Source organism: Petaurus breviceps, unplaced genomic scaffold (assembly GCF_028583685.1).
Source record: "Petaurus breviceps papuanus isolate PSGF00001 unplaced genomic scaffold, PetGlider_PUasm1.0 207, whole genome shotgun sequence".
Lineage (NCBI taxonomy): Eukaryota > Metazoa > Chordata > Mammalia > Diprotodontia > Petauridae > Petaurus > Petaurus breviceps.
In genome coordinates, this window is record NW_027185850.1 from 33249331 (window position 1) to 33273442 (window position 24112).

Consider the following 24112-nt stretch of genomic DNA (forward strand, 5'->3'; position numbering starts at 1 on the left):
TGGTGGGTGGGGGAGGATATTTCTGTGGTCTATGAGGGGAGTTGCAAAAAAAAAAATCATGTTTTACATTATTTGCCCAAGCTCATAAATTTTCCTGGGCATTCTTTGTGCTTTGACGCAGTGCTGTGATTTATCTCTCTACCCGTTTGGCTTTTCCCAGTTTAATTGCAGCCTGAGACAGACAAGTTTTGCAGATGTATCCCACCAACCCCAGGCCCAGAACATCACCTTCAACATGGAGCTGTATGATACAGACCTCTTCCTGGTGCCCGCCTCGGGCATCTTAGCCGTGGCAGAAAATGGGCACATTTATGTTGAGGTAAGATTGACATTGCACGTTGGGCATTATCAGGCAAGTGTCTACCATGATACTGGGAGTAGCAGCCTGGTTTTAAGTGAGGATGAGGGAATCCTTCTTATGTCCCTCTCGTGCCAAGCCACAATGCCAAGCATGTTCAGCACGTGCCCAGCTCAGTGAAATGTTTACTGGTTTGTTTTAGACCAAAGTGTGGCCATTTTGGGAAATGGATTGAGCTAAGTGGAAAGGATATTTTCTGGAAGAATGACCGGCCCTCTGCACAAAACTCTATGCCTGTTCTGTATCCTGAATCTTTGGAGTGTTGGTCTAGATACGGAAGATTAAAGGGTGTGATTATGTAAGTCTGTGTTTGAAAAAGAAGACGACTTACCCATGTACCAAGTGTATAACTAGTAGATAGCTAATGTACTCCAATGGTATTCTCATCCAGTTAGTCAATCAATAAGCATTTATTAAACACCTACAGTGTGCTAAGCCTTGAGGATGCAAGAAAGGCAAAGGAAGTCAGTCCCTGCCCTCAAGGAGGGCACAGTCCAGTGGGAGAGCATGCAAATAGCTATGTACAGGCAAGGTGCATACAGGGTAAAGTGAAGATAATGGTAGAGGGAAAGCACTAGAATTAAGAGGGATCCGGAGAGGCTTCCTGTAGGCAGTGGAATTTTAGCTGGGACCTGAAGGAAGCTGGGAGATGGAGATGAGGAGGGAGGGCATTCCAGGCAGGGGGCACAGCCAGTGAGAATGCCTGGAGTCTGGAGACGGAGCAGGGCAGTCGGTGTCACTGGTAACAGAGTGGGTAGGGAGTGTGTGTGTGTAAGAGGACTAGGAAGGTTGTGGAGGGAGGGAGGCAGGTTATCAAGGGCTTTGAACAAAAATAAGATTTTCTGTTTAATCCTGGAGGTTACTGAGTAGGAGGTGACACGGTTCAGTTGGCACTTTGATCACGGAATGGACTGCAGTGGAGAGAGACGTGAGGCAGGGAGGCTGCTGGGATCGATCAGGCCTGAAGTGATGATGGCCTGCACCACGGTGGCAGGAGTGCCAGAGGCATATGCCAGAGAGATAACATTGGCAAGCCGCAACAATAGAATGGATATGGGAGCTAAGAGAGGGCGAGGAGCCAAGGATGACCCCTGGGGTGATGGGGAGGATGGTGCTGCCCTTTTCAGGAAAGTTTGAAAAGGGGGAAGGTTTTATGTCCAATTTTGGACACGTTAACTTTAAGATATCCACTGCACATCCAGTAGCCAGTTGGACGAGCAGCTCTTCTAGGTCAGCAGAGAGGTCAAGCCTGGATAGCCAGCATTATCAGCACAAGGATGATAATTGAATCCAGCGGAGCTGATGAGATCCCTGAGTGGTAGTAGAGTAAGAGTAGAAAAGAGGAGGGCCCAAGGATGGGGGTGTGTATGGATTCCCTCCCCCAAAAAAACTTAAATGGAGGGCATGGACAAAAGTTATGCAGTTGTGGTCGTTCATCATAAATGTTTATAAAGCTCCTACTATGTGACGGGCACTGTACTAAAAGCTGGGGATACAGAAAGAGACAGAATGATCATTCCTTCCCTCAACGAGCTCATGATCTCATGGCGGACTCTCCTTCATTCAGGGTCTTCATCTCAAGGCTGGATAGCCACTTTTTGGGCGTGTTATAGTGGGGATCCTGGCAGACTAGATGCTTTAGTTATAAGTCAGGCAGACTTGAATTCAAATCCCAATTCTGTTGTGTGACCATGAGCAATTCACTTAATCTCTCTGTGTCTCTGCTCCCTTATCTGTAAAATGGGTCTAACAGTGCCTGTTGTACTTACCTCCCTGTGTAGTTATAAGATTCAGATGTAATCGTGTACAGGTGCTTTGCTGACTTAAATGTGAGTTATTATTTCTGCCATTTCATAACATGGGTGATCAGGAATGATTTGCTAGACTATGATACTTTCCACAGAGCCAAAACAAACAAGACACATGTACACTTGCCATTTGCTAAGGGATTTATCACTTCCTGGGATGTGCCCCAGTTCAGCAAATTAGGGCTTCCCCAATCACCCCTGCCATGAAGGGAAACTTAATTTTTTTCTTTTTACTTCCCAGATGATCATTTTATTAGGTGAGTGACTATTACACTTGATTTCAAAATTTTTAATTTAATTGTTTTCAGGGACCAAAGACCTATTTAGTCAGTCAACAAGCCTTTATTAAGTGCCTACTGTATTCCAGGAATTGTGCTGAGGGCTGGAGCTGTAAGGAATGACAAAATACAGTCCCTGATCTTAAAGACTTTGCAGTGTAATGGGGGAGACAGTGATGTACAGACATAAAGGATAGATTGGAGATCATTTCAGAGGAAAGTTACTAAAATGAAGTGAGGGCTGGGAAAGACTTCTTGCAGAAGGTAGGACTTTAGCCGAGACTATAGGGAGGAGAAGAAGGGGGCAAGAGTTCTCTCCATTGGGTTGGGGGTGGGGAGTGGGGAGAACAAAACCCTTGCAACAAATACTCATTGTCTAGCAAAACAAATTCTTGCATTGACCATGTTCAGAAAAGACATCTCATTGTGAAACTTGAATTCCCACACAATGCTTGGCTCACTTGGCCCAGATCACACATGGCCCTGACTCCCTGCAACTGTCCCGTGTACCACTGAAAGGAGCCATAGATAGAATGAAGACAATATCCGAATTGCTTTTCTGAAAATGAGGCAAAGCTTTCTTTCTTCTGCAAGACCCCAAGTTTCAGGCGGCTAGGTGGTGCAGTGAATAGAGCACTGGCCCTGGAGTCAGGAGGACCTGAGTTCAAATTCGGCCTCAGACACTTGACACAAAAACTAGTTGTGTGATCTTGGGCAAGTCACATAACCCCAATTGCCCTCCAGAAAGCAAAATAAAATTTAAAAAAAGACCCCAAGTTTCTTCTTGCCTCTGGGAAAGATGGGACTTTTTCAGAGATGAGAGATCTGCTATTTGGAAAACCATAGGCTTAGCTCTCTGGAATGATCAGGCACAATATATTATCCGCGTACCTAATTAGAGAAGCCATCAGCTGACAATTCACAGCTCCCCGTCTTGTATGACCAGCTGGTGTCTCACGACATCATCGCAAGCAGGTTGAAATGAGATGCTTCCATAAATCTCAGATGACTTAGGCACACATATTTCTGGTTTAGGAACACAAACAACTTTCCCATTTGGATCAGGACTTCTACTTTGCCTCAGAATCTTGGATGGGGTCTGTTGGCATTGAGCTCTGTCTGCTTCTGTGGTCCAGACACTGTGACTTTTGGATTACCTGTCCTGCTAGGAGCCTTTGTTCTTTAGGTGAACCTCTCCTTTCTGCCCTGTAGAAAACCTGCCAGCTTCTTGCTAATGCTCCCCATTGCCATTTTGCCCCCCCCCAAATCTCCATGTATCTCTCGTTTGGCATTCATCCATATGTGTGGAGTCGTTAATGACTCCCAGATGTTTCACCAGCCCCAGGGCTCCTGTCCAGGTGTCATCTTTATAGAATGTGTTCCTCCAAGAGTTTTGCTTTGTTTCTTTCCCAGTCCTTGGCACAGTCTTCCTTGTGTGTCCCACTCAGGGACATTTCCCCCTCCTTTTAATATTCCTTGTGTTCCCCTCACTTGATCTGCTATAGTTGTCTTCATCTGTTTTTTAGTGGAAGGTCAACCCACTCTTGTTTGTCAGGGGTTTTTTACCCTTCTAAAGATCATCTCTGATTTTATAGTTTAAAAGGATCCTGGAATTTGTTGACATGACACTCTATTGATATCTTTAACATTGAAAAAGAAATGAACAAGGACTCCTGGTCATTCTTGTAATCAAGGAGGTTTGGGAAAGGAGTTTACAGATATTTTTGACATGTTATTTTGCAGAACCAAAATATGAGAGAGGCAGGATTTTAATTTTAAGAGCAGTCAATTCAGGATACCCCTCCCTCTCTATTATTCCCTAACTTCAATAAATCTTTACTTGTAAATTCCTTCCCAATCTCCTCCTCCCACAAAAGGGCAGCTAAGCAAAATGAACTAACCCCATGACTTCTTTGCATAGGGTAGTCTACCTTCCACACACAGAACTCTATATCTGCCCAAGTAAAGGTGAACATTCTCAGTTTCAAGGACTCCCCTTCCCCTTTTAAAAAAATGAACAGAAGTAAACCAAGTTACACCTTTGTCAATTGGAGTTCTTACCCCAGGATCTGTGAAAAATTAAAAAAATATATTTTGATGACTATTTTTTTAAAGATTGAATTCTTTTATAATTCTTGCTATTTTATTTTTATTAAATAAATTATGCAGAGAAGGCTTCCTAAGTTTTATCAGGCTGCTGAAATAAGTCCATGACACCAGAAGGGAAAGGAGAAATAAGGGAAAAAAGTAAAGTGCCTACTATGTGCTTTACAAATATTATCTCATTTGTTCCTTACAACAATCCTATGAGTTAGGAACTATTAATATATTTTTATAGTTGAGAAAACTGAGGCAGACAAGTGAAATTACTTGTCCAGGGTCACAGAGCTAGAAAATTATCTGAAGCAGAATTTGAACCAGACATTCCTGACTCTAGGTCCTATCCATGATGCCGCCTAGCTGCCTCCTCTTAAGACCCCCTGTTTAGAGAGTAGAGATACCCCATTCAACCAGAATAGTCTCATGTCTTCCTGAGAGGTAGTTTTTTTTTAATTATATACAAATCATTTAGGGAACATATCTTGAACTTTGGTGTCTCCTTCCCACACTCCTTTCTTGAGGCCTAGCATTTTTATTTTGGGCATAATCCCAATCTTATATTTTAAACTTTCATAAAAACCTAGGTCAGGTTAAACCCTTAAACCACTGATTTAATATGAAATCTTTTTTTTGCCTTTTGGAAGGCAATTGGGGTGAAGTAACTTTCCCAAGGTTACACGGCTAGTTTTTTTTTTTGTGTGGGTGTTAAGTGTCTGAGGCCGGAACTGAACTTGGGTCCTCCTGACTCCGGGGCCGGCGCTTTACTCACTGTGCCACCTAGCTGCCCCGATATGAAATTTTAATTCCACAGAATGCAGAACACTGAGTAGAAGCTGTCTGTAGTTAGGTTCCATTTTGTCCTTGCCCCTAGCATCCAACTGTTTTTTCTACATATTTGGTGGTGAATAGAAGGAAATACATTCTAACAAATAGAACCATCCGTTAGGGTGGTAGGATACCTCCAGAGGTCATGGGCTCCCTTTGATCACTGGAGGTCTTCAGGAAGAAGTTAGATGATGCCGGGTTGGGAATAAATATAATAACACCAGCTTATTTCTATGCAGCACTATCAATTTTGCAAAGGTAATATACTTTACCACATAATAAATATGAGCTTCTTGAGAGAAGGGGCTATCTTTCTTTTCTATTATTGTTTAGCACAGTGCTTGGACCATAGTAAGTGCTTAACACTAGAAAGACTAAGTGTGTCAATTGACAAGGAAATATATTCGATGATCAATATTTTCTTTCTCCTACCCATGTAAATGCACTTTAAATACAAACAATTACAAGCAGATATTGTCATTTTATTTGGAATAAAAAATTCATCCCACTATCTCTATTTTCTTTGTCTTATGGATAAAAATAATTCATGGTATCAGTTGGCATAATTTGGTTCCTCTAGCCAATTCTCAAATTCTGGTCCTTTTTAAGGGTTTTTGTGAGATCTCCATCTTTGTAAAGAAGGACAGAAAGTACATTTTCTCATTTTGTTCTTTGGGAACAAGCTCAATCATTATACTTATACACTATTCTGATATACATTTTAAAAAACTTAGTTTATGCACATGTTCAAAGTCCCTCTGTAAAAAGTAAGATAATTTAATAGCCTGTTTAAAAACAAACCTATTGTGTTCATGATACGCTTATTATGGTTTTTATTTTTGCTTTCTGGAAAGGAAAAATCTACTGAGTTCAAAACACCTTTCTTAAAGTTTTTTGTTCTTGTTTTTCAGGATAGAAAAATCTACTGAATTTAGGATGCTTTTCATAGTTTTTTGTTTCCTTTTTATAGAATATAAAAATCTTAACTTTCTTATGTGTTTTTCCCCAGAAAAGAATAAATTTAATTTAGCAGCTAGGAACAAAATGATACATTTCTCTTGGAAAGATTAATTTATAATATTGTTCTCCATCTTGCAAAGCTAAACTCTGAGATTGAGAGATATAGCAAAGATTTTACAGTTTTGTTGTTGTTTTTTTAAAAAGACACTTTCTAGAAAGATGACTTAGTAAAAAAAAATTCAGTTTGTAAGACACATCTTCCAAAAAAACAAAAGAAAAACAGACCATGTCAGATTTCAGTAAATTGAGACAACCCATTCTGTCAGCATCATTTGGAGTACTGAAGTTAACGGTATGGGAATGCTTCACTCCCAGAGACAGTCTGGAGTAGGACAGACTGTCCTAGAGAGGAGTTGAGTCACATCTTCTTGTTTCTTGCCAAAGTTCTGAATCCCCAATGGAGAACATTGGGCAATACATAAAAATTCATTTTATCCCTAAAATACCCAGTTTTACATTAATCCTTAATTTGGTTGAGAGTGCCACCAGAAAGGAAGTGCTTGTATGTTCCCCCAGGTCATCCCAGACTAAGAGGTAAGGTTTCCTGAATGGGATATCCATTAGAGTCTAAATTCAGAACTGAATTTGAGGGAAATCAGGTTTGAAATTTGTTTACCTTTGGCCCAACACAACCTTATGTTTCAAAAGAAGGGAAACTCCATAAGATCTGGCCTTAACACCCTTACCAATTTTTTAAAGAGGGAACTGTAAATGAGTTGGAGACATTTTCACGTCAGATTTCCCCCTAAAATCCTCCTCAGAAGCTCCAGGAATGAAGGAAGGTTACTTGGCAAGGCTTGTGTGGGACCTGAAAACAATTTGGAACATTTGGCCGAATCAAGGGTTACACCAGGTTGAGTCACCCCATTGTATTACATCCCTTGAAAGGGGAGCTTGGTTTTGCCCCTTGAGAAAGGTACCAGTGTTGTCAACAGAAAGATGGTTGCCCTGCTAATGCTAACTTTCCACATCACTTAAACTCAGTTTACCTTTTTTATGTTAAATAAGCTCTGAACTTTTTACTCTTCTCTTTGGAGAACCTTTTTAAAAGAAGTCGTCATTTCATAAATCCAGTATTATCATAAAGCCTGGGAGCTAATTTTTCCTCTAGGAAAATTAATTTTTTGTAACTTGTATCTTTTTCCCTATTTCCAGTGGAGTGATGAAGGTGTTGAAGAGTATAATTGTGAAAAATTCAGTAGTTATACTGCTATTAAATGTTTATATTTAATATTCTGCAGGTTATTGCATAGTTAGAGAAATTGACTGCTTTTTATAATTCATTAAGAGTATTGAGATACAAGCTCATTTTCTGACGGTTCACTGAAAGTATCTTCAGGGCAGCTCCAATGGAACCCAGGCTAATGTACCTTGTCCCGTTCACTCCACCAATCAGTAAACATTTATTAAGTGTTTATTATGTGCAGGCACTGTGCTAAGCAGAAGGATACACAAAGAGGCAAAGGACAGTCCCTGCCCTCTTCTTCTTCTGGGATTTTAATTTCTTCTGCTTGGTCTCTATATTTTGACAGCTTTCTAGTCCATGTGGTTTGTAGATTACTGTGAGTATTTTAGCATGCTGACGTTGTTAGAAATGTTATTCTTATATTTTTGTGGATCATGGTGATACCCGAGCCCTTATCGTTCTGCGTCTGGATATTCACATTCCAGTGTGATTTATTATTTGCTGAGTTCTCGAGAATCTTTTGGTCTTTGTCCATAGTTGAGGTTTCTTAACTATTAGTTTATTGGAAACAAGCTTCTGGTGTATTGAATTCTAACCACCTAACTGTGGCTAGCCCTAATTGTAATATTATTGAGATTGTTCTTAATAATATTAATAATAAATAATTATTATGGTAATAGGAACATGGAAAAGGATTAGACAAGTGATTTCATTGGTATAGGGAACTCCCGGATAGGAGATGCCCTCTACTAATTCAGGCTAGCACTTTTGTGCAATTTGTAGTCTTAAGTGAGTTTCCTAGAGCACTGGGAAAATTCAGTGACTTGCCCAGGATCACACAGTCAGTATGTGTCACTGGCAGGACCTGAACTCAGATCTTCTTGTCATTGAGGCCAGCTTTTCTCCACTGTGCCATAATGCCTCTATTATTAACAATTACAGCTAACAGTTATGTAAAGGTTTACAAAGCACTTTACACTTCTCATTTGATCATCACAACAGCCCTCTGAGCTAAGTAAATACTCTTATTATCCTCATTTTATAGGCAGGGAAACTGAGGCTCAGAGACTTTCCCAAGGTCACACAACTAGTGATTGCTTGATGTTTACATTCATTTTTAATTTGGGGTAGAGCTCACTTGGGAAGGAAGTCATTACACACACAACAGAAACAGGCACCTCCGACAATGAGCTTGGGTTCCATAGTGGACTTGAGTTTTAGGTGGTTAAGTTTAACTTGTGTTGGAACCCCTCAGGATGACATATGCATAAAACTCCTGGTTTAAACTCTGGTTCAAATAAAAACCACCTCCCTAACTTTGAAATGCTGCATCTCTAGGCTGCCATGTTAGTCTAAAGCATGGCTGAAAGGCTGTGCCAACCCATGATGCTTTTGGCTCATTCTTCAGTTTTTCTCCTTTGTGTTGTTATGTAGGTCTCTGTTACCAAGGTCGACCAAGACGTGGGATTTGCCATCCAAACGTGCTTTATCTCTCCGTACTCCAACTCTGACAGGATGTCTGATTACACTATCATCGAGAACATTTGTCCTAAAGATGAATCTGTGAGATTCTATGCACCCCAGAAGGCACATTTCTCTCGACTCCACGCACAGATGGACAAAAAGAGATTTAGTTTCATGCTCAAACCCATTTTTAACGCTTCACTTCTCTTCTTACAATGTGAACTCACCTTGTGTACAAAGAAAGAAGATGACACTCACAGACTGCCAAAGGTTAGTGGCTCATTAGCTCCCTTGAACTTTTACATTTCTATGTTTTAAAAAATAAGACAGTGACCTTCAGAATAATCACAAGTTATGGCAGATTTCAGTGTTCAGTGCTAGGACAGCCAAAAATAGAGTAATAAAGTAAATATAACTTCAGTGACCTGTGAGTTTTATGGAATCTTATGGAATAAATCTTGACAATATGATTTTTTCCACTCGTGTTATTAAAGAGTACGCTATATGTGATAAATTAGGATTATTTTCCGTGGAGGGAGTGGTCTGGCTTTATCTCTGTTATTCAGATCGTGTGCAGAGCCAGAACTACAAATAGACTAGAGAACAAGTCCAGTGCGAGCATTACTTTTTCCATACCCTTCAAAGATTTGATTTGCAATTGTTTTTGACCTTCTCTGTGTGGATTATGAGGTTGGTTTTATTCAGGAAAGCTTCTAAGGGAAGTTTCACATTGTGTATACTCATGCTGGGTTGATTTTGGTCAATATATTGAACTGTTATAATGATGAACCAGAAGCCTTTACCATATGACATTAATGGTTGTGTGGAACTGTTGCCAAACCATAAGACTGCCAAGGTTAATTAGGGTATTTAATCACATCAGCCTTGTGTGCTTATGATACACACTCTTTAAAAAAAAATGTTTACATAACCTTGCCTTTTCCCAGTACCATCTCTCCTCATCATCTTTAACAAAGAAGTGTGGTCAAGCAAAACATACTAACCTTGTCGGAAAGCACAGGCTGTATTGTCTACCTATAGTTCATCACCTCCCTGTGGAGAAAAGGGAAGTACATTTTATTATCAGTTCCCTGAAATCAAGATTGGTCATGACACTGATCCAGTCATAGATCTAGAGATGGAAAGAAACTCAGATGCCATTTAATCCAAACTCTTCATTAAACAATTGAGGAAATGGAAACCAAGAAATGTTAAATGACTTGTCTAAGGTCACACAGGTGTCAGAACATAAGGCCAACAGTTTAGAACTAGGAGGGACATTAGAGATCTTCAAATCCATTTTTACGGATGAACCAACTGAGGCACAAAGGGGTTGACTGATTTGCCCAAAAAGTTTTGAACCATTCCTTGTTACAAAGAATAGAAAAGAAAAAGAGAATCTACCCCCAAAACTAACACTGAGCCTGACAATGTAGGTATTCAGTATGCTGCACCCATAATCCCCATCTCTTTAATAAAAAGGAGAGGAGCTAAATTATTATTCCTTTCGATTCAATAGATGGAAACAAGTTCATGTATGCATTTCTGTATCCCATGTGAACAAAGCCTTCACATCTCATCGATCTGCTGAATAGAAAGCACCCATTCTATGGTTTATGTAGAGAACCCTTTTCTCAACCCAGCAAAAGCCTCCAGTCATTGGGGGAAACACAAGCTGTCCTGCGGTGTTTGCCTTTTGAAATGCAGCTGAGAATACATTTCCTCCGCCAGTAGATTTTGTAGCTTGTTGGGAGTTTGGTCTGATAAATGCTTCCATCTCCTGTTTCTCTTCGGTAAACAACGCTGAGGCACTCTGATAATGAGGTAGCCACACAGCTGTGCTGGCAGAGGCAGGGGAGGTTTGCTTCTGAGAGAATCCCCGCCTTTGACCTCTATCCTTCTCCACAGTGCATCCCTCCTGATGAAGCCTGCACCTCTTTGGATGTGAACATGATCTGGGCCATGATGCAGAATAAAAAAACGTTCACCAAACCCCTGGTGGTCATCTCTGGAGATAAAAACGAAGGTATGCCTTGCCGACCTCCAGCGACAGAGAGCACCCAGCCTCAGGCAGCTTGTCTTCAAGTGATCAATTAAGGATGCTTTCTTGCTTTCTCCCTTCCTTTCTTTCCTTCTTTTCTCTCCTATCTTTCTCCCTTCCTTTCTTTTCTCTTCTTTCTTTCTTTCTTTCTTTCTTTCTTTCTTTCTTTCTTTCTTTCTTTCTTTCTTTCTTTCTTTCTTTCTTTCTTTTCTCCTTTCCTTTATTTTCTCCTTTCTTCTCCCTTCCTTCCTTCCTTCTTTTTTCTTTCTTTCTTTCCTTCTTTCTTCCTTTCCTTCTTTCCTTCAAGATAGTTCCTTCTAATGAATGGAGGAGACCAGCCTTGAAGTCAAGAAGTCCTCGGTTTCAGTCCTTCCTCTGACCCATACTATCTTTGCAGAAGCAGGCCATTTATTTAACGTCTCAATCACCTCTTTAAGCCTAACGTTGCAGAGGAGTTGGCAGTCTGCATCTGTAGAGGGAGTTTCCTTACTGGGAGTTCCTGACACTAATGAAATCTTAGGTCTGCTTGCCCTCTCAAAAAAAAAATATATGTATATATAACATTGATATAGTGCTTTAAGGATTGCAGAATGCTTTACAAATATTGTCTCATTTGATCTCACAGCAATCCTGGGAGCTCGGTGCTATTATTAGTTCCATTTTACAGATGGAGATACTTAGGCAGGTAGAAGTTAGCTGACTTGCCCAGGATCATGCAGTTCATAGGTGCCTGTGGGAAGATTTTAACTCAGATCTTCCTGACTTAAGCTCCAGTATTTTATCCACTGATCCACCTACCTGCCTATAAATAGGAAAAAAAAAAGTATTTTTCAAAGTTTTATTGATTCCTTTTGTTTTTACACAAGTCATTTCCAGATGTGCACTTTTAAATAGCACTATTAAACCCTCCCCGTTAACAAAAAGTTAAGTGGATCCAAATCACAGGATCATGGGTTTACTGCTGGGAGAGATGTTAGCATCTCACCCTTTCTTTTTACAGAGCAGGGGAGCCAAGCCCCAGAGCAGGGAAGTGATTTGCTCACTGTCAGAGAGTAAATGAAAGACAGAGCTGCCATTGAAATCCCGGTCCTCCAGCTCAAAATCTTGGGCTCTTTCCATTGGGCCATACTTCCTCTGCATTCCACAGTCAATATCCCTCCCATCTCTTTCAAGACAAGAGAGATGTGTTTTATCATCTAATTATTAAAATTGGTCACTGGATGTTGATCAGTTTTACAAAAAGTTTCTTTATTTCCCCATTGTTTAATGATCCTTTATTGCATTTAAAATAATTTAATTAAGTATTTGATATAGAAAAATTTTTTTTCCAGAATGAATCCTTTGCATAAAGCATAATTTGCTTCTGTATGCAAAAATATTCTGCCTTTCATTCTTTCATTCTCTCTCTCCTCCCTCTCTCTCTATTTCCCTTCCACTCTCCTTTCCTCTCTCATCACCCCTCTCCCTCTCCTTCCATCCCCTCTTCTCTTCTTGTTTTTCCTTTTTTTCTCTCTGTTTTGGTCTCCTTTCTCCCTCTCCCTCCCTCCCATTCTATTTTCCCTCCTTCCTCTTTCTGTCTCTGTTTCTCTCTGCCTCTCTTACCATACACACACACACACACACACACACACACGCGTGCACTCATGCACGCACGCACACACGCGCATTAGAAGCAGCCCTGTCTAGTGAAACTAGAATGGAAAGTTATTTGGTCCTAATTTCATGATTAACTTCATGGAAAGCCTGAGATTTACACATCTGTTTCTGTGTTTTTTAGGCAGGGTAGATCATCATTTAGAACAAACAGCCATGGAATGTATGTAGCAGCAAGAGCCCTAGACTGGGGAGCAAAGCCCTTGGCTCCTGTTCCCCAAAGGGTGCTGACGGCAGGGACCCCAAGGTAGCTGTGGGATCTTACACAAGTCACTTCAGTTCTCAGGGCCTTCCTGTCCTGGAAATGAAGCATTGATTCAAGGGACCGATATTTAAAGCCCCTTCTACACTCTCACGTTCCATGATTCTGTATATTGTCAGTGTCCGGCTTCCTCCTCCACCAGTGAAGCCATTAAACTTGGGGAGGTGCTTGAGGTACAGAACAGTTAAGTGACTTGCCCAGGGTCACACATCTAGTGCCATTGGGAGAATCTGGTACACCATTCTGCCTCAGTGGGATTCTGTTCATTTTAATGAAATGAGCTTTAAGTTAATTTAAAGCTAGTCATGCAGCAGACCTAAAGTCAGTTATAAAATGGACAGATTGGACATTTGTTAGCTAATTTCCAGCCACTTGAAGCAACAGTTGTAATCATAAAGGTTCCCTCTATGAATGAGTTTTGTTTGTGATTTCATTGTTGAAGGGGAATGCCTGAGGAAGAAACCCCCTCTACCAGCACAAAACTGCATGTTCCCTGTAATTTATAATCTTGGAGAATTGTCTGGGGCTCTGAGACTAGGTGACCAGGGTCACCCAGCCAGTCCCTATAGGTCAGAGGTGGGTCTTGGAGCTCCAGCTTGAAGGCTTTTATCCATTCACTAGGCTTCCCTCTTAAATGGATTAGCCGATTTATAATCTAAGTTTCCAATTAGAGCAAGAAGAAATAAGAAGCAATTGTACAACCAAGTGTCCCAGAAACTGGGCAACAGCTGATGATTACACAAGGCTTTTTAACAATAGTTCCTGCTTCCTCATAACCCATCTGTTGCCGTTCCCTACTTTGGAGGACGTATCCCTGCTGCTAATGGGTCACCAGCACACTTTGTCCCAGTCCAGACAATTAGGCGTTAATAATGTATCCGTATTACTTCCAGCAATTCATTCTCCTTTCAAGTCGGGTGGTTTGATTTTCTTTTATAATCTCTCCTCCACTGTGACTTCTAATCATTCAGGCTTAGGACAATTATCCTGGAATTTCAGCAGGGTTTTTTTTGTTCTATATAAAAGTGGTCAAATGGGAAAACTTTAATCCACAGTAAAAACAATTTAATGAGGTTTGCTAATTAAGAAGCTATTGGATGGGATGGGGGAAGCGGTTAGAGTTTGGATTGCCATACCAATTGACTGGATTAAAAAACTGGAGGTGAACTTTACAAGATTGGTAGAACTGTATTTAAAAGTACTGTTCTAACCAGTGCCCTAAAGGAAAACAAACATTGTTTGTACATTTTTCAACACTTTTTGTTTTTCTAAATCATTCTCATGTTTCCGGTTTTCTCATTTTTGGAGTCCACAAAATCATAAATCTATAGCTGGAAGAAACCACAGAGACCAACTAGTCTAATGCCTTCTTTTTACAGATTGGTAAACTGAGGGCCTGGGAGGTTAAGAGCCTTGCACTTGCTGGAGAGATAACATTGAAGACAGGATTTATTCTTTTTTCTCTCTAGAAACAGTGCTTTTTCTGCTGTACTACCTACTTCTTACAGACAGAAAGTACAAAATTCTCCCAAACATGGGTGTGAAGTAGAAAAGGAAAAATATATATGCCATAAGACTGTTTGAGTGATAGGAGCAAATATTGACGAGATCAAATATTTCAAGCTGAAAGGAACCTGAGAGGTCGAGCCCAGCTTCTTCATTTTTTATAACTCAATTTTATTATTTTATTTTCAGTTCTAAATTTTCTCCCTTCCCCTTCCCTTCTCCCACCCACTGAGAAGACAAGAAAAACAAAATTTCTTAGAAATATGTATAGTCATTCAAAACAAATCCCATTAACCATGTACAAAAATAGAATGAAAGAAAAAGAAAGAGATGAAAATATGCTTCTTTCTGCACTCAAGTAGCTATCTTGAGCTGAATGATGTGTTTCATCACAGGGCTGGGTGCTAAGAGGAGTAAATGACCATGGTCCTTGTCCTCAAGTTTTTGAAAGGCCCCAACCCACAATTAGCCCTGAGAGGAATGACTGCCTAGGGCCATAGAGAGCCCAGCTCTAACTGACTTAAAGGCAAATGGGTTGATTACACAATCACTGTATTCCTACAAAACTGTGTATAGGATTTGGCAAATAGAATTATATTATGTCAGACTGGAAGGGCACCCTCAGATTGCCTTGTCCAACTTGTGCCTAAACAGAATTACCCTATAGCATACCTGGAAAGTGGGTATCTGGTCATTCCTGAAAGACCTCCAGGTCAGGGGCAGCTTTTCATGAGTCCAGGCCTGAATCCACCCTGATGCACATATAGCCGCTCTAGGGGCTCAAACTGTATTAATTTAATTCCATAATTAAAGTTTTGTAAATGGAAACCTTTAGTAAAAACACTGGAGGGCTTTGCTATTGAACAGAACTCTCCAGTGAATCCATTTGTAAAACTACCATCACACCTTAATTGATGTGTTTAGAGAAAATGTGAATTTCTGTGTATCTGGTTTTCTTTATGTAGGCCACATCTACACTGTCTTATTACCAATTTAGTCACCTATACTATGAGAGGCCTCCTGGTGGAATGTAAAGAGGGCCAGCCTTGGAATCAGGCAAATCACTTTGCCTCTGTCTACTAGTCATATGACTTTTGGTCATATGAGACATTCCTTGGACCTCAGTTTCTTCATCTATAAATAAAAGATTGGGTTAGATGGCTTTTGAGAAGCTGTTCATCTCTGGGTCTGTCATCCTATTAGGATCCTGAGACTGTGGACAAGTCATTTAACATCTCAACTCTGCAGGCAATTCTCTCAAAGTCTTGAGTTAGAAATAGATTACTGATCTGTATCCACAGAGGGAATTACCACACTGGGAGTCACCCACACTGGTAAAAGCACAGCTTCAGACCAAAACAACAAAACCTCCAAACTCTCTGTGGTGAATGTCAGATCTGATGAGACCGTTAAAGTGAGATTTGACAAGCAGTGGCTATTAGAGAATTCTGCTGGTGCAAGCTAAAATGGCTGTTTTTGCAATAACCCTGTATTATTAGCCTTTGGGCTGAAATGTTGATGATCACTTTGAATTTTGATAAGGGAACATCTTGTGATTAATGCTTCTTCTTCTTTTTCTTACACAGATCCAACTATTGCCAATCCAATGGGGAAGTCACCACGTAAGTTTTCATAAATCCTCCTATTTCGAAAGGAAGCCCCTTGGGCTTTTCTCAGTGCATGCTGGTTAATAGAGGTTTGCCAGAGGTTGAAGTTTTGATAAGGGGTTTCTGCTCACATTCCTCCCCTCCCTTTTTCTCCTTCTCTTCCTCCTCTCCTTCCTTTCTTTCTCCTTTGCCTCCCCCCACCCTTGTTTCCCTCTTGACTTTGGCCATCCTTTCTACCTACCCACACTAATATTGATATACAAGGAGCAGGAAGGAAACAGTTGCGTTAATTTGGGGGAGTTCATCTGTTTTTCCAAAGTACTAAGGACTTTTTGGATTTAAACTCTCTCTTACTAGACGCCTCAGTCTCACCCTTACGGTCTTCAAAGGGTTCATGAGCATTCATGAGAACATTTTCGCTATGTCTACAAAAAAAGTTATTTTCAGTGGAAACCAATTTGGGGCCCTCCTAGTGCGGTGCAAATAAAGCTGACATTTATTTAGTGCTCTGAGGTTTGCAATGTACTCCAGAAATATTATCCCAGTTGATCCTCACAACAGCCCTGGGAGATAGTGGCTATTACTATCCCCATTTTAGAGATGAGGAAACTGAGACCAAGGTCTTGCCCAGGGTAGCTGAGGTCCGATTTGAACTCCTCTTCCTGACTTCAGGTCCAGTGCTCTAACTACCAGACCACCTGGCTACCTAGGAAAGTTTTTATATTGTGGATCAAGAGACCTGGAGTACTTTGACACCTCTGCTCTCTAGACCACCAAACTCATGGACAGGAGTATTTCTTGGGTCCATATGGGTCCAGCTCAGACTCCATTTCGTTTGGTCCTTGTCTGTGTCTTTCCATAAATCCTCTGTAGAGAATTCTCAAAGAGTGAACTCAAGAGCTTGCATTTTCCCAGTTTATTATTTGTGTCCCCAAGGGCAGAGGGATGCACAGAGTTAGAAGAATGATGGAGGCATGGTTAGCAGGACATGAGGGCCTTGTGATTGGAGCCTTCAGATTTTGCAAGTTGAATAGATGCTTTACATTGACTTGCCTAGGGACAGCATTCTTTCCCATAGAAACACCTTTCCTCTTGGTTCCCCATGGTTTCTTCATCAATCAACAAGCACCTTAATTAATCAATCAGTTAATTAATTAAGTACCTACTATGTACCCTGTACTTTGCCCCCTTTTTTACAGATGAAACAGCTGAGGCCTAGGAACAATTAAGTGACTTACCTAAGGCCACATGGTCAGTTAGGGAATGGAGACAGGTCCCTCAATTGCCAATATAGTTGTCTTTCCAGCTGACCACACTCACCTGAATCCCTTTGCCCTAGAGAACCTGCTTAGAAGTGACCTGAGCCAATAACACAAGCAGTGACTGGCACATAGTAGGCACTTAAAAGAATACTTTTTGATTGGCTCTGACTGGACATTTTATACTAGTTGGTTGGAAAGCAGAAAGAGGTAGGTTAGAATTTATATAGCTAGAGAGTTTTTGAAAACGCCTGTGACTTGGGAATGATATTTGGAGTGGAGATGAAAGGAATGGATAGGGGAAGACCCAGGCCTGTCGTTTATAGCATTCAGGATCCAAGGACCATACAAACTGCACTTTCCATCAAAGGCAAATTTTCCTTGTAAAAACAGATTTTAGCTTTTTAGTTGAAGACTTGAAGAAGGTAGTTTCTTTAACAGAAAGGAAATATTCTTCTTTTGTGACCTGGAATTTGTCTCGGATATAAAAAGCCTTTGCCAAGAGTGAGGAATAAGCACTTCTATTTATGTGTTTCACTGGCTATAAAGCTGACATCATAGCTGCTCTTTGTAAAGCTCTTCTATCCTCCTCCTGTTAATGAGGCTGAGCTTGGAAAAGTGTCCTGGTTGCCCAATGGAATCATCAAGATGGGGAGCTGACTATAGGAAGAGATCTTTTCAGATGAGACCATCCAAGGGAAGGGACGGTGTTTCATTCCTTCCCCCTCGTTTTCTTTTTTCTTTTTTATGCTACTCATTTTAAAGGCTGATAAAATGTCTCAAAATAATGCTTTATTTTAAAGGTATATATTTCATCATTCGTTGTAGAGGCAGCTTGGGGTTGGGCAGAGAATCAGGAAGATGCATTCAGATCCCACGTCTGACATTTTCCAACTGTGTAGGCCTTAGCCTAAGAGAGGTAGCAGGGCCAAGTGGTTAGAGTGTTGGACTTGGTGCCAAGAAGGCCTGCGTTCAAATCCCACATCTGATACCTCCTAGCTGTCTAATCCTGTAATTCTCGGCCTCAATTTCATCTACAAAATAAAGATAATAATGGCACCTACCTCACAGGGTTATTGTGAAGATGAGTGAGAGGACAGAGAAAGTGCTTTGAGTCTGAATATAGATTGAAGCATGCTTTTTTTTTTTACTTTATTATTCTTGGATTTGGGATCTGTGTTTTCTTTTGCAACATGGATAATATGGAAATGTTTTGCATGACTGAACATGTATAATCTATGTCAAATTGCTTTCTTTCTCACGGGAAGGGGGGAGGAAAACCAAAATTTAATTTGGAACTCAAAATTTAAAAAAATGTTAAGAATTTTTGCTTATTTGTTATTGAGGAAAAAAAGTTTTAAAACCAGATAAAGTGTTTGCAAAATGTTAAAGCACTGGGGTGGCTAGGTGGCACACTGAATAGAGCACTGGCCCTGGAGTCAGGAGGACCTGAATGCAAATCTGACCTCAGACACTTAACACAAAACTAGTCGTGTGACCTTGGGCAAGTCACAACCCCAATTGCCCTACCTTCCCTCCTCCAAAAAGAAAAAAAACACACATAATTATGCTAGAGCATTTATAATTGATTGCTTCTGGTGTCCACAGAATACTCTGTGTCATGACTGAGTACAGCTCCTATGTGTTGATTCTAGCCCTTCCAATGTGTGTAGCCCATTGAAATTGAGAGTTTGGTCTCATTGCTTCCCTTCTCCCCAGCAATTTTGCCTGGCCTGGACACGCTGACCGTCATGGGCATTGCCTTTGCAGCTTTCGTGATAGGAGCACTCCTGATGGGCGCCTTGTGGTACATCTACTCTCATACGGGTGAGTGTGGCTACCATCCTTCCGGGGGTGATGCATGTTGTTTCCTGGAACATTGGCCAGCCCCCAACGGGCAGACCTGGGTAATCCATACAATGGACTTTTGTTGTTGTTTTTCAGTTGTTTCAGTTATGTCTGACTCTCCCTGACCCCATTTGGAGTTTTCTTGCCAAAGACACTGGAGTGATTGGCCATTTCTTCTCCAGCTCATTTTACAGATGGGGAAACTGAGGCAAACAGGGTTAAATAACTTGCCCAGGATCGCACAGCTAGAAAGTGTCTGAGACTGCATTTGAACTCAGGAGATGAATGTTCCTGGCTCCAGCTGACCTATTTTCCATTCCCAGGGGATACACAATCTCCTTTGCTCACAATTACTTTCTGAAAACATAGCACAGCACAATCACATACTGATTTCTATAATTACCAGAAAGGTCCTAAGACTTTGGGCACTAAAGATGTCAAACAGGAACCATTACTCGTCTTTACATGTGGTTTAACATTGTACTGCTGGGCCAGGTTTGTACCAGAATCCTTATTCCTGGCATTCTAAGAATTCTCATTCTACCCCGGGCAGAATTCTCCAGGATTACAGAAGTAAAATTGGGTCTCATCTTATGTCATGGAAAGTTCACCAGGTTCAAAGTCTACCATGCACTCAGACTTTGGAAGCATTTAATAGAGACCGAGTCCTTAGATTATTGAATTAAACCCCTTCCCTAACATCCCTCATAAATCAAGAGGCACCTTGCTGTTACATTTATGTAGCGCATTAAAGTTTGCAAGCCCACCTCATGGGGAAGCCTCACTGAAATCTAGATACAGTCAGAGAGCTTCTCACTTAGAGAGATAACAAGGAATTTTTTTCCATCTAGAATATGAGCTTGCCATAGACGGCTGCTGAGGTGACCACGGATGCTAAAATTCTATGGTTCTTCATCATGAGTTTGATGTGGGTCCTCATCTGCCCAATGACTGGATTGGCCTAGGGCTCCTCTCTAGCCTATGCATTCTCTGAGCCAATTTGTTGCAAAATTGCCCTCCCCACCTCCCAAAATAATAATCCTGTTGAAGTGGCTAGCAGGGACCTATTTTAAAACAAACAACATCCCTCAGAAAAAACACTGGCTAAAATATCACCAGTTCCACATTACACTAACTCAGAGTGGGAGGAAAGCCAGGGAGAGGGTAGACCTTAGATGGTACCGAGAACGGGCAAGTCCCATCATCTATCAGACTGATCCCATTTATAGCATAGCCATGCTCCGCTGGTTTCTTTCCATTTCATAAACAGCTCAGGGCAACCAAATCAAGCCATATATTTAATTTTTAAGTGTATTGCTACCAGGGCAAGAGTCTGCATAATCTCAAGTTTCCACTTTATCATAAAACAATTCTTTGCCTATGGCTTATGCTCTCTGTTCACTGCATTTTGAAAACACAGACCTCAAACTCTCTCATTTTAGCCTAAATGGTTTATTCATCATGGAGTACGATTAGATAGAACCATTGCTGGGACAAAGCTGGGGGGGGGGTGCTTTGGGAAAAGGGGGCCAGGTAAGGAAAAATTAGGAAAAGTTCAGAATGAAGAGTTTTGAATCACATAGATTGTCTTTGTTTAATAAGTGCTCATTGAATTAACGGGCTAGCTGAAACAATGCATAGATAAATAGAGCCCTGGACTTGGAATCAGGAAGACCTGAGTTCAGGACTTGTCTCAGATAGTTACTAGCTATGTGACCCTGCCTTGGTTTCCTCATTGGTAAAATGGGGACATTAATAGCATCTACCTCCCAGGGTTGTTATGAGGATCAGCTGATATAACATGTAAGAAAGCAGCTTGCAAAATATAAAGTGATCTATCAATACCAGCTATTATTATTATCATTATTTTCCTTTCTTTTAAAAACTTTTTAATGTCTTTTCCCCATTCAATTGCTTTTTAAGTCTTTTTTTTTAATAAGTGTTATCAATGATTTTCTTTTTAACAGTCTACCAGGGTTGCAGCCTCGAGGTCACATGTGGCCTTCTAGGCCCTTGGGTACAACCTTTTGACTGAGTCCAAGTTTTACATAACAAATCCTTTTATGAAGGGGATTTGTTCTGTGAGATTTGGATTTCAGTGTAAGGCCTACACTTGAAGACTTAGAGGGCCACAGGTCGGTCCCCCACCCCTGGTCTAGTCATTTACAGATATAACACCCCCATTTTATTGTAATATGAATTCCTTGAAAGCCAGGACTGTTTCTTTTTTTTTTTTTTTGGCTTTGTATCAGTGCCCAGCACACAGTAGGTGCACCATAAATGCAGGTTGATGGTTGATTCGTTCATTAATTCCCCTTTCTCTTTGAGTAGACTGTGAATCTGCATTCCAAGCAGAGAATCCAGTCATAGGCCTATATACTAAATATCAGAGGTTAGAGAACAGAAAACTGCTGGCTTCTGAAGGAGGGAATACAGCTTTTGGTGATGGAGGAGGAACTTGATTGGAGAGACGGAAAGCTGATGTGATAAGGCCTACAGGGAAGAAAGAAATCGTCTTTTAAAGTTAAATATAGCCCCGAAGTATAGATCACCCTCGCACTGCTGGGGGCTTGGGAGGGAAGTAAGGTAATACTTCATCGTTTCCTCAGGAAAAAGATAAGGTGGAAGGACAGGAAGGTGGAAGGAGAATTTGCTTTGTTTTAGAAGATAGTAACCATTGGCTCACCCTTCTGGGCATTTGGGAAAGGAGTTGACTTCCTTCCTCCGAAGTATGCACACGTGGTCTTGCCCTTGGTTCAGTTTGGGCAAACTCAGACTTATCACTGAGGCCTGTGCTCAGTCTTGAGAGACCCTTTATCTCAGTTTTTCTTCCCATTTATCCTAGACCTAGAAGCCTTGTAGAAATGCTCTGATCTCTAAGAGGATGTGAAGTCTCAAAAAAAACTGCAGCCAGTAGGTTCTCTCACCTAGCCCAGGGAGCCTAGGGAAGGTGAGAGCTACTCTAGGCAGAGCCCTTGGCCAGTTCATCACTGGCTGTTACTAGGTGTTCAGACAGCGGGACCTCGGCCCAGCTCTGTCCTCCTCCCTCCCTTCAGCATTCCCCTCTGCCTTTCACTGATCCCAGAAACAGGAAATCAAGGCATTCTTTGGCTCCAGAGATGCCTGATAAAGCAGGTGCTCGCATTTTTGAGCCTTTTTGCTGCCTTTGGGGAGACTTTTTAGCTGACCCAATTAAAGGACCCAGTTAAATTAAAGGCCAGTTAAAGCAGGAATTCCTAACCTTTTTTTGTATTGTGGATACCTTTGGAAATCCAGTGAAGTCTATGAACTTCTTTTCAGAATAAGGTTTTGAAATGAGTAAAATAAAATGTATAAATTATGAAGGAAACCAATTATATTGAAATAGATTTATTCAATTTTTTTAAATGTCACAGGACTGAGATTAAGAATCTCTGAGTTAAATATGGAAATGGTTTACATGATTGCACATTCATAACCTATATCGGCTTGTTTACCATCTCAGGGAGGGGAAGGGATAGAATTTGGAGCTCAAAATTAAAAAAAAAAACTCAAACGTTAAAAATTGTTTTAACCTGTAATTGGGGAAGAAATAAAATACTATTTTTTGAAAAGAAGGAAAAAAGAATTTCTGAGTTAATAAAAAAAATCATAGAGGATCAAAATGTGAATGTGAAATGAAAATCGCCCCTCCCCAGTAACTGCCCCCAAAGAGCAGCCAATGTTGATTCAAAGCCTGGCTTTCTAATTCTGTAAAGTCACCATTTCCCCCCTTAACCTGTAATGACAATGAGATGGTACATGTCACTTGGCAGTTCTCAAGGCCTTTTTCAAATATTAGCACTCCTGTAAGGGAGATAGTGCAAGCCTTACTATCCTTTTTTACAGGGGAGGAAACTGAGGACCAGAGATGTTAATTAGCAGAATTTAAACCTGGGACTTCTTGATACCCAGTCAGTCCACTGTGCCTCCAACAGAGCTTTTACCCAAAAACTTTAGTTTTGTGTCTTAGATTGAGAAAGCTCCTTGAGAACAGGGCCTGTTTCTGCTCTCAGCTTTGTGTCCCCAGCACCTATTCATTGGCACACAGTGTTTGTGGTTGTTGGCATTCAGTCATGCCTGACTCTTCATGACCCCATTGTGGGATTTTTTTCAGCAAAGATACTAGAGTTCGTTTGCCATTTCCTTCTCCAGCTCATTTTACAGGTGAGGAAACTGAGGCAGACAGGGCTAAGTGACTTGCTCAGGGTCACACAGCTAAGTGTCTAAGGCTGGATTTGAACTCATGAAGATGAGTCTTCCTGATTCCAAGTCCAATGCTCTATCTACTATGCCACCTAACTCTTAATAAACCTTTATTAATTGATTGATTGATGCTTTAGGGAACATTTTTTTTTGGAAAAATTTTCCAATCTGAAGTTTCATTGTCTCTCCTTAACAGTAGTGAAATATGAAACAGTCATAACCAGGAGGGTCCGTGAAATGGGAGGCATTAATTTAGTAAAGAATTACCTCCAGACTCCCAGAACCAGAGATAAGAGATCACTTTCATCCTCTTTCCCTCTCCCAAGCTGCCTCTGGACAGAGGGCTGTCAATCCTATCCTTCAGTTCCTCTAGGGAAAGATTCCAGAAATTCTCTATGTAACCAGCTTGATTTTTAATGTCTTACCTAAGTCACTGCTGCTGCTGCTGCAATCTAAAACCTTGTCCTCTTGTTCAGCCCTCAGGGGAGGTAAAGAAGCAGCTGGCCAGTCTCCCCTTTGGAATAACCATCCTATACAGTGCTAGTAGAAGTTTTCCTTAGTCCAAATAATCAAAATGTTGTTCATCTCTTTTAACAACCTTTTTTCTCCCACTCTGGAGGCTTCTTCCAATTATCCATAACTTCCTTAGATCTTTATTTTCCCCCTAACCAGA

The 24112-nt window shown here is 40.9% G+C and overlaps 1 protein-coding gene across 2 annotated transcripts in view; it reads left to right on the plus strand.

Moving 5' to 3' along the window:
* Nucleotides 1-24112, plus strand: part of LOC138165089 (transforming growth factor beta receptor type 3-like) — a 229333-nt gene that overhangs the window by 192434 nt on the left and 12787 nt on the right. For both annotated transcript variants that reach the window (XM_069093236.1, XM_069093237.1), the window contains 5 exons: nucleotides 161-319; nucleotides 9010-9309; nucleotides 10948-11065; nucleotides 16088-16123; nucleotides 19087-19194. In XM_069093236.1, coding sequence (XP_068949337.1) covers nucleotides 161-319; nucleotides 9010-9309; nucleotides 10948-11065; nucleotides 16088-16123; nucleotides 19087-19194 — 721 coding nt within the window. The remainder of the gene's footprint in view (nucleotides 1-160; nucleotides 320-9009; nucleotides 9310-10947; nucleotides 11066-16087; nucleotides 16124-19086; nucleotides 19195-24112) is intronic.